The 11,329-nt window shown below is 42.9% G+C and overlaps 1 protein-coding gene across 1 annotated transcript; it reads left to right on the top strand.

Moving 5' to 3' along the window:
- Positions 1 to 5,468: 5,468 nt before the first annotated feature.
- dact2 (dishevelled-binding antagonist of beta-catenin 2) lies at positions 5,469 to 10,064 on the top strand. The gene is made up of 4 exons (XM_044045024.1): positions 5,469 to 5,881; positions 7,170 to 7,302; positions 7,423 to 7,710; positions 7,805 to 10,064. The coding sequence occupies exons 1-4, from the start codon at positions 5,606 to 5,608 to the stop codon at positions 9,682 to 9,684; spliced, it is 2,577 nt and encodes an 858-aa protein (XP_043900959.1). The 5' UTR covers positions 5,469 to 5,605; the 3' UTR covers positions 9,685 to 10,064.
- The last annotated feature ends 1,265 nt before the right edge of the window (positions 10,065 to 11,329 follow it).

Genomic DNA, 11,329 nt, shown 5'->3' with positions numbered 1-11,329 from the left:
GGGCAAAAAAAAAAGCAGCTAAGACAGCTAGTAAACCATGAGAGACTGTGATATTGTGTGGTCAGTCTAAAACTATTTCATCATTTAAATGTGATTTGCACTGGCATAATAGTATTCCTTTTAGTAGCAGATGTGGAATTCAATATATTCCCCATACTCAGCAGAGGCTGCAAAGTAGTATGGGTCTCTGGGGGTGTGCAGACAGGCACAGTTAAGTACGATGTCCAAGTTTTACACAGCTCAGACGTCTGTCTCCTTGCCTATGAAAAGATACGGGCCATTTGAGAGTCACCATGATAAGTCTCCTTTGTATGGACGTTGACACTTTTACATCCATGCCTGAAATGTAGCCGTCCCCAGGTAAATGATGTCTTTCAGACTTGTATCTTGTTTTTTTTCTTTCCCTTCTGAAAACCAAGCAGGCACTTGCAGTGTACACACATAAGTTATCTCAAACCTCTATTAACTACTTGTGGTTGAAACAGGTGTAAACATACATAGATGCACACTGCATTCGCAGCAATTGTGCATGACACACACTGTGCCCGTTCACAAATCCACTTGAGGTTACATGGGGGGGAACAAGACATTTTCCAAACAGCCCCCCCAGCTTGTCATGTAAGAGGTACGGTCCATGTACTGGAACTTGGTTGAGAGCAGCACCCTGCATAAATAGGTAACGCAATGCTAAATCTGATAATTTACACTGATGTTTTTATGATTTGGAGAAGCACAGCAAGGAAGCCAGTCTCCCCTCACTTGCTGAGTAAACACAAATTTGTTCAGCTCAAATAAAATTTGATGAGGAGATAATTTTGCGAGCCCACCGAATAAAGGTCCCTCTCATGTGCAGGGGTGCTGCACTCTGAGGACAAGTCAGCTGAAAGTCTGAGTTACTTCAGCACACGGTGGACAAGATGATAGAGGAAGATATGGCTGGTCAGGCCCACCACTGAGGACAGGCCTCCACGTGCCAGCAAAACAGTGTGCTACCAAAAATGCTGCTCAAAACTCTGTCTTGTACCTTCAAAAATCTTTCATCTGGTTTTTTTTAACTTAGAGGACTCAAAAGAAATACTCACAAAGACACTAAAGCATCTCCTAAGGCTGACTTTGAAAGAACCAATTTAAGGACTGGATTAATGGGCATCCCACTGCATTATTTAATCAAATATCAAGTCAAGAAAATTCCAACAACATTATACGGTTCATTCAACATTTTTTGGCATGAACAACTCTCAATCAAAGCTAAACCCCACAGAATACAAGTCTCTAATCTGGGATTTCATCAGGAGATAAGTCCTGGAAATGCTCTACTGAGAATGAATAAGAAACTAACATGGTGGATTCTGCACTGAGTTTGCGCTTAAGCTCTCAAGCAGGTTTGACATCAACTGAAGGTGCAACCTGTTATAAAGCAGAACGCATCTCGTAATACCTTGTAAGACCCTGGGAACTAAGACAGTGTGCGCAAAGTTGATATCAGTCAAGCATGTTTCTTGGATGCAGTTTTAACCATGGTTTTGACTCTAAGTAGTTAAGATGTTTGGAATAACAAATTGGAATTCTGTTTCAGGATTAAGGACCAAGGACTTGCCAAGCAGCCTACTGGAATCCCTGACATGACTCATGGGTGAGATACAGCTGGAGCTTTTTAGATTAGAAATCACTTGGGGCATTAAAAATAAGTCTAACATTTCAAAACACCCCAGAGCCATGGAGATGTATTCACTTGAGGCCTTTCTTTAAAAGGACATGCCTATAAAAAGCCGCAGATAAAGAACAGATACATTTCATTGCCATTAAAAGTCACAGAGAATAAAATCTAATAACACATCCAGCCTAAGTAGCTCTTGAGCAGAGGAAGATATTTTAAAATGATACTCCTATAATATAACAACAAAGTTATATAAGTATAACTATAACACTACAGTACAATACTGTTGTAGCACAGCAGTGGTCAGAGGTGGCGGAGCGTCACAGATTCTCCTGTCAGACTCACTTTGATCTCTGAAAATCTTCGCCTCTGTTGATGACAGAATACCTGGGAAAGGATTTTCAATTAGAGAACCTGCATGGGAATCCCCAGACACACACAGAGAAATATATGAAGATACACAACTTATCCACAACACCCAACTTTGGAATTCCTGCCTCTTTTTTTTTGAGCATCAGAGTGTCTTATGTGTGATATCTGATTTTCCTCCTTTGAAGTCTTAAGCTCATAATGTCTTCATGTGAACAGCTTGTTTTTTCCACAGAGCAGACAACAGATTCACTCTTCTCACACATAGACACACATTCAGACTCTCTCAGTCCCACATATGACAACACAACATGTTTACCCCTCTGACTTCCATCTCACGCATCCTGTTTGCGGCAGCATCTTCTATTGTTCCCGCTTGTACTGTATCTACCTGAGCAGGTATAAACACTCCTTCCACTGCAGCTGTTCATGGATGCAATAAAAGGGATCCCTGCCCGTGCGCTTTTGTTGCGCTATCAACATTTGGCTGCTTTCTCATTTCTTAAGTGTGTGGAAAATAAGGTGGGAGGATGGAAAATTGCTGATAAAAGAGGAGCACAAAGAAAAAGCCACGCAACCTCCAGTGGGGCAATGCTTCTTGGATACAAGTGGTGGGTAAAAAGTTGTTTTTGTGTTGATCAGACTACAAGTGCCTCATTGAATTGAGTGCAAAGCACCCTTGATTGCTAAAGAGCGGTCACCTTTTTTTTTTTGGAGCAGCACCACAGCTGATGTCACCCTAAAGGAAGTGCTTTGAAGGGGATGGGGGCCGAGGGAAATCCAGGCATCACAAAGCAATGTTGTATGCCAGCAGCATGACAAGGACATGACGCCATACCTGTGAGGAGTGGGCTTCACAATGCACTGTATATTTGCAGTACTGTATATATACTGTGGACATCTTGATGAGGGTCCTACCAGCACACCATCAAAGTGATGGGGTTGTGGTCATGCAATCAGGGACGCATAAACAAATGGTTGAGCGATATATCTCCAAAAAATCTACAAATGTCATGATCGGCTTCCTGGTGACAAACTCATTCACTTCATAATTTCTGGCCGCACTGGAAAAAAAGGGTTTCTCTTACAAGATTGAAGAAGTAGTGTGACACTGCCCTCTAGTGTCCTGTAGTGGTTAAAACTATTTTCAATTCAGTTGATTTCAACAAGGATTTACTGTCAAAATACTTAACTGCATGTAATCCGTATGTTATAAAACTGGAATTTCTTTGAATTTAACCCTGTCCGTGTATGTGTGTGTGACCTCATAGTCCTCATGTTGTGGGGACCTGAATCTGTCTACACACAGATACATTATTGGGACAAAAATCAACTCCACATAATGTAAAGTGAATACATGTTTTTAAGTTAGGCTGAGGTTAGATTAAGGTTATGACATGGGGTTAACATGGGGACCATAACATGGTCCTAATGAGATTTCTGAGCAACCGGTTAAATTGAGGGATAATCTTTGAATTGTGATTAGGTTGAGGTTAGTGTTAAGCATTGACTTGTTGTGTTTAACATTAGGGTCATGCTTTGTTTATGCTGTCCAAATGAACGTAAGTTAATGTACTGTCCTAAGAAGAAGAAACAGCACAAAACTGTGTGTGTGTGTGTGTGTGTGTGTGCGTGTGTGTGTATGTGTGTGGTACTCATACAGGTGTACACTCCTCCTGGTATTCTGGTATTTCCTTTGAACTGCAGCTTCAAGATAGCAGCAGATATCAGCATGAAAGATTCTGCCCACCTGTCACACAGTGAGAACAGCAGCTATATAGTTTGTTGATATCCTGACGTTGCCTTGGCCCGTGATGAGGGCTCAATCATTGCCTTATTTATTTGTAATCAGATTATTGACAAGGAGAACAAGTGCCACATTTGTCTCTTTTTTAGACGTACAGCAACTCAACAGAACAGTAATACCTGTCTTATGACTCAAGCTGCCTCTGCACTTTAGGCAGGTTCTGAGGAAGACGCGGGTCAAAACAGCTTAAAACTATTTAAAAATCATTAAAAACACACAAGAAGAAATAGCAGCCATACAATGCAATCAATTCAAATCAAAGGCAGATCATTCCAAAGTTTTGGAGCTGCTGTTTGTGTTTAACAAGTGTTTGTTGTTTCCTGTCTATTAAGAACTGGTTTCTATAACATGTTGTTTCTTTATAGCAAAAATAATTATCAATAATGACTGATTTGAAAGTTTTCAGGTCACCATTCCAGAAACCTGAGACCAGAAGGTGCAGGAGGAGCCTCTTTATTGATGACTATAAATATGTGTCATTTGATATTAACATATTGACTTACATAACATGTGGAGGTTTTAATATTATTATAATGATGATAATAATAATAATAATAATAACAACAACACATTTTAAGTGTCTTTTTAATACTATGCTTACATTTATATGAGTTGAATATCCAAACCCAAAAAGATTTGAAGCAACAACACAATTTATACTTGAATAATCCTTTTGAGTTTATTATTCCACCTTCCATAATCCTGTGTTGTACTGAATTCTACAAGTGTCTTAAAACCAGGAGATGGAGAAGACTGTGAGAGAAGATGTAAGGAGGGGAAGCAGTGGATGGCTGAAACCATAAGAGGGCAGTAAAGCAACATCATGGAGGCCAACTGCTATTGCGCACCACCGCAAGCTTACTAACTACATATAGACAAGAAGGAGGAGAAGATGCAAATAAAAAAGAAACAAGAAAATATTAAGTATGGTCTTAATTCCCCTTAACCAACAAAAACAACAACAAAGTGAAAGACACTTGAGAGATCATGTGTCAAAAAAATTGACGATTAGCCAGACTTTACAAGCTTTTTATTAGATTAGTGATTCACTCCACATGTGTTTTATTCTTCTGGCATTGACATGGTTTTGTATACTCTGGATGTTTCAACACTATATTTGTTTGTCTGGTCATAAAACTTCAGCTGCTATGAACTGCAAGAAACCTTTACTACCACGTGAGGGCAACATTCTTCTATCATTTATTTCATGTGGGGTTTTTTTCTGTCAAGTCTCCAAAGCAAATACCACTGACTACTCATTCAATACTAATCAGAATGGTAGAAATATATATAGATATAGAGATATATATCTATATATATTATAGAATATACCGCATATTCATGTGTTTTAATGTTTAGCATTTGCAATGTTTTTTATTTAGTGGCCCCATACATGAACCAGTTTAGTGTCGTTGGAATCACTTTCTTTGGTATACGACGTTATCACTTATAACAAACGTGTCATGTGTGGTATAATCCAAAGGGACATGTCAGGACAGCTTCACTGACGACTTGAATGGGGAGATTAGTACCAGATGTTTACTGGGACCCAGAGGCCATCAGCCAATAGTGAGGGAGGCCATTTGGTCTGTGGGAGGAGCTCAGTCTTTCCCCGTTCTCAAGATTTATTCTAACAGGTAGTTAAAGCACTAACCAGGTCAACAGCAGCATCAGGACAGACACGGGGCGAGCATCAGAGACCAGCGTTCAAATTGGGACTGTTTCTTCTGTATTTTTTTTGTATTTTTTTGGATCATGACCTTTTCTCCAGCATGCTGAGCAGGAAAGGGTCTTGTGCAGGGATGATGAGCGCAGCTGCAGCCGGAGTGGACCGCAGCAGGGTCGGCGAGAGGCTGCAGGCTGCTCTGGCCGGGCTGCAGGAGCTGCATCTGCTCAAGGACAGACAGAGCGACATGGTGAGCTGGGCGCTCAGGATGGACCGAGAGGAGCCGCTCGCTGCTGTCCACGCAGGCTCAGAGGCTGCCAGGACCGTGGGAGCCGAGGAGCAGCGCCTGGAGGCGACCCTAACTGCACTGAAGCAACAGCTAGTATGAACATATATTACATTATATATCTATCTAACTTTACCCATCTTTTTCATGTGGTGCGTGTGTAGTATTCTGGTATGACTGTTAACTTTTATTACACGTCCTTCCATTTAAAACTTCAATTGTCCTTGGGAAAGGCCGTCAGCTGATGCTCATGTGGATTAGGTCTTCAATTATTACCAGACGCACTTTCATGCGCTCAGCTGGGGGTAGGAAGTCAGATAGATGTCATAAATCAAGGTTCACTGCAGGACCAAGGGGGTTTGAGCCAAATGCCAGATAGATAGATAGATAGATAGATTTTAGGATGGACTGATGTTCAGAAGAGGGCTTTAATCGTATCCTATTAAATCTAACACAGTGCATGTGTGTTACTGAGGATGTGGTGGTGGTGGTGGGGGTATGTTCTTAATCATTAACCACTAATGCTAGGAAATCTTTTTTAAATGGTGGATATTTTTCTGTCGCTGACACCCACTGAGAGTCTTGGCCCTTAGAGGCTCTCTGGTGTTGGAAACAATTTACTCTGTGGAGTTTGGTATGACCAGCTTTTTCCATGAAGGCTGCTGTTGTTAAGTGTTCAGAGGGAGTGCAGGGATTAAGGTGATCTGCTTGACTGCAACATTGGACCACTGAAGGACAGACTGTGGACACGTCTGTCAGCTTTATGTTTAAATAATGTTTTCACATTGTTTCCCAATGTACAGCAATGTACCGCACGGCATCTAACTCAGTGCTACACATGTCGTCAAAAACTTTAACAATTAATTGCCCAACCTGATTTTTAAACATTAATTAAAGAGTGCATTTTATTATTATTTTAATAATGTTAAGAACTGTAACTGTAAATGCCCAGCCTTCACTGCAAAGCAAACAGTCCCTTAACCCAACCCCCAAGCTTTCCTCCTCTAGTAGTTTACACAATGGCCAGGCCCTCGCAGTGGGGGAGAAATGAGTTACCCACCACTGCTTCTTCCATGTTCCCCCATGTCCTGCTGGGGTTAATCATCAGCCACAGCTGAGCCACAGCTTTGTTTTTCTAATGGCTCTAGATTAGGGCATCCTTTATCTGAACAACAGACCCCATCTTTATAAAACTGTTATACTGTTAACATATATCCTGACCTTAATGACTAATTTCCCTGCTCATATATAAGTGTATTTTGTGCAAGATCTTAATTGTATAATACTCTTCTGAGAAATTCAAAATACACTTTACCTTTGGCTTTAAGCTGTGCCACATGTAGTTTTTTAGGGGCTAAAATGTTTTGTGCTGCCTGTTTTACAGTCTCGCCTTCGAAAACAGGACGTTGGCCTGAAGTCTCACTTGCAACAGCTGGATCAGCAAATCAGTGAGCTTAAGCTGGATGTAAGCAAGGCCTCCACAGAGCAGCTGGAGAGTGATAGCAGGCCAAGCTCAGGTGTGTATAGTGCCCACACTCACTCACTTTTTTTTGCCTCATAGGACAAAGCAATGCCTGCATCTAACTTTCATGACATAATCTTAATAGAAAAATGCTAAATTGATATTTTCTCTACAGGTTTTTACGAGCTCAGTGATGGTGGTTCTTGCTCCTTGTCAAATTCCTGCACCTCTGTGTACAGCGAATGTCTGTCATCGTCCCAGACAAGCCTTCTCGTTCCCTTGAGCCCTCCCAACCCCTTTATTAGCCCTCCGTCACAAGCTGATGTCTGCCGCCGACGCTCTGCTGATGAGAGCACGACCCAACCCAACCCGCCACGTGCCACAGGCCTCCATCTTGGCAGCAGCAGAATCCGAGCAAGCACTACAGGCACCGAACAGACACGACCAAGACCTGTGTCAACAGGTAACCATGTCTCTTTATCCCTAATTTAAGAAAGGAAACATTCACATAGTTTCAACGAATGACTTAATCGGGATGTTTTTGTGTTGCCTTTCAGGTGATCTTGACAGGATGATGGCTCAAGGGCCAAGCTACTTCAAATCTGGGGATGCAAAGAAACCCTCTCTCTGCCCAAACCTGAAGACTTCCACAATGGATCCCAAGTTTCAGAGCAACCTGGTGTCCCGCAGTGGAACAGAAGTATACCATTACCCCAGCCCTCTGCATGCTGTGGCTCTCCAGAGCCCAATCTTTTCCGCTGGAGGCAACCCAGCCACACCTGGACTCATAGAGGGTCAAGTAGCCTTAATGAATGGATCTTACCAGAGGGCACAAACGGGCAAAGAGACCAAGACCCTTGGATACATTGACAAGCTCCTACAGCGCAGCTTAAGTAAAATCCAGAGTGAAGCAGGCACAGAGACTCGGCAGACACACAGCGACTATCCCAGGAAACCAACTGAAGTTATAACAATGTTTCAAGACGTGTCTCAGAAAGAGGTGTTTTTGCGGCAACCTCATCCAGCTCTGACCACAAACATCATGCAACAGGATAGAGACCAGAAGAGACACTGTATGACATTCTCCAGTCAAGAGCCCCCTGATAACACAAACCACAAAGAGCCTGAGAGAAATCAAGAGGTTCCATATAGGTACTCTTTTCCTGTTGCCATGTACAGCTCTGATGAGATCACCACTTCAACCCAAAGAAAGAATGGAAAGCCCCAAGGAGAATATGACAGTGCACCAAGAAGCCATTCAGAAAAGAGATGTGGGGAAAATCCAGGGTCAAGACCAGAAGAGAGGAAGGACCATAGACAGAGACCGGTGATGGCTCATAGCTCCAGCACAGAGGAGAGTCAAGGCTTTGAAGTGCACGCTGGTCACACAGCTTCCACGGAGTTTGTTCATGCCAAATTTGTCCCTGCTGGATCCCAGAGAGTCAAGGTGAGACAGGCAGACCGTAAAACCAAAGCTGTGAAACTGAGAAGAAAAGGTGCTGATAAGTCTCGATCTGTGAGGCAGCAATACGGGTACTCGTCTGGCGAAAGGACCAGAGAGACTGGTGGTGGCACTAAAGGAGAACAGAGGAGGTCGGTAAAGGGAAAAACCACCCAGAAAATAATCACCTGTCACACAGAGGAGCGCAGACAGGGCTCAGGCTCAGACTCCAGCCACTGTAGCCCCGGAATCATGTACAACCACAAAGTCCATCCTAAGCCACATCCCGTCCCTGCTGTAACAAAGTCCAGTAAAAGCCGGAGACTTCCATGCATGGAGTCTGAACAGTCTGTAGTTCAGAGGAAGCGGAGACAAGGAGCTGCCAAGTGGCCGTCAAATGCAGAGATGTTCCAGGTGGCAAGTGCTCAGCATCAGAGGTCAAAAGATCCCCACTTTCAGGCACCAGGGAGCATGCAGATGGTCCGCAGTATGAGTGCCAAGCCAGGCCAGTGGAGTGGACCACCTCGTCCCTTCCAGACCTCCATGTCCACTAACTCTTTCTTCTTTCACAATCTCAATGCCAGATACCCTCCAGCACCTTACCACATGTCCAGCCTCTACCCACCCAGATGTGAGTCTGAGTATTCAGCTGAATGTGCCTCCCTGTTTCACTCTACCATTGCGGAAAGCAGTGAGGGGGAGATGAGTGACAACACCACCAACCGCTTTGGAGACAGCGAGTCCAGCCAGAGCTTCCAGTCTCTCTCAGACTCTGACAGCAGTCTGTCTCTAGACGAGGAGGACCAGGTGGACAGTCACGAGGAGGGAAGTCTGGTCTGGGCTGAGGTTGCTCTGGGGCCCACTGCTGCTGGAAGGCCCCTCCAGCAGCTCCCACCACCCGAGCCATCAGCCTGCAGGATTAAAGCTTCTCGAGCTCTGAAGAAAAAGATTCGTAGGTTCCAGCCGGCCTCAATGAAGGTCATGACCCTGGTGTAGTGATGTTCCCCCAGGCTGAAGGAAAATTGCTCACCTGTTGTTTTAAGCAAGTCACTGAGAAGCAGTCACTGTGCAACTGTTTAACCAAAAAATATATAGTTTAGCCTGCACATGGTGTACTTAATGATGGAGTGTATAAAAGCATGTATAACACAGTCACTCACACTTAATTTGTAAATATATATGTTGTTGTAATGGAAGCTTTTCATGGAATATGTCTGCCTTTGACAGTTTCATTGATATATAATACTGTCATATTTATGTTTGCATCTGAAAACATTGCAAATAATACTTAATTTTCAGTTTGTTTGTTTTTATTTTGCTCATTGCAAATAACTGCCCACATGTAATGCATTACAATAAACACGTATTTAATCCTGTATTGTGATGGTTTGCACTGCATTTTTGTCGATCCCCCTACTTTCCCTCACATGCAGACTCCGTTTAAGACCACAATTAAGTCCAGTCCATAAATTGTTTGGGTTAAGCTGTGTATATAAATAGCACAGATTCATCAGTATGTGAGTAATGCTGGCAACATCCATCTTCTAGTGACCGTTTTCACACATGCTAGAAAATTCTCCACTCATTCTCCCCCACTGAGGCTGACCAGTTTAGCACGCGGTAACGGCTCCTTATCTGGTTTCCTGATCTCACCCAGCTGTTGGTTTAATTAGCTGCAGCTCTCAGTCCAGACAGTCATATCTGATTAAAGGGTGAAACCTGTCAGTCTCAAGTCATTTAAATGTAAGTAAACAGTTGTACGGGTGCACTAAAACATAGTCGCACTTCTACAGTTTCACAAACAGTCATTAACATAATGTAAGTGGAAGTTCAGGTTTCCAAGGGGAGACCTGAGGTTTTCAAACAGTTGGCGAGTGTGGCAAGGGGTGCACATGGGATTAGGCAGGAATGACAGATGAAGAAAGTCTCCTCATTTTTGTGCTGTCATGAGGAGATTAGACCGTGAGCAGCTGCGCACAGTTGCGCAATAATCGCATTTCCAAAATCTCCCCTGGTATCTTTTCATTAAAATTCTTGCAAAGATGGAGTAAGCAAAAGGACAGTGGTGAGGGCAAGTACTCAGGTGACTGTCCTCCCAAATATCAGGCCTCTCTCCTGTGGTCATCCCTAATAATGTTTTTTTTTTCTATCATGCAGCCACTGTGACCTTAACATTCCCAACTAAGGAGCTTATACAGCTGAAATGTTTTCAGCATTTCATAAAATTGGACTTTGAAGTTTATGTTCCCTGCAGATCCTTTCACTGTGGAGACCTTTATTTATTTATTTTTTTAATCTCTGAAACATTCATTTAGCAAGAGTCCCTCACTCTCATTTCACTTTGACAAGTTACGTTCGCTTTGATTCAAAAAAGGAGAATGCACCATTCTTAGGTTTAAACTCATTCACCGAAATATGTTAATTCAGCCTCATTCTTTTTTCTTCCCTTCTCTATTCATCAAAGACAAGACGGGTCCAAAGTGCAAAGGATCCATTAACTTCAGCGAGTTGCCGCAACTGAATCAAATTATTAGGATTTTGTACACCCTGCTGACCTCTGTCCTCTCAATGAGAGCAGCAGCGAGTGGTCAGTGAGATTAGTGCCGCTGTTTTCAACCCAGCTCAGAAGGAGCATGACAGG

The sequence above is a fragment of the Solea senegalensis genome, linkage group LG15, assembly GCF_019176455.1.
Source record: "Solea senegalensis isolate Sse05_10M linkage group LG15, IFAPA_SoseM_1, whole genome shotgun sequence".
Taxonomy (NCBI): Eukaryota; Metazoa; Chordata; class Actinopteri; order Pleuronectiformes; family Soleidae; genus Solea; species Solea senegalensis.
The sequence above is the reverse complement of the archived record's forward strand: the minus strand, read 5'-3'. Positions and strand labels throughout refer to the sequence as shown.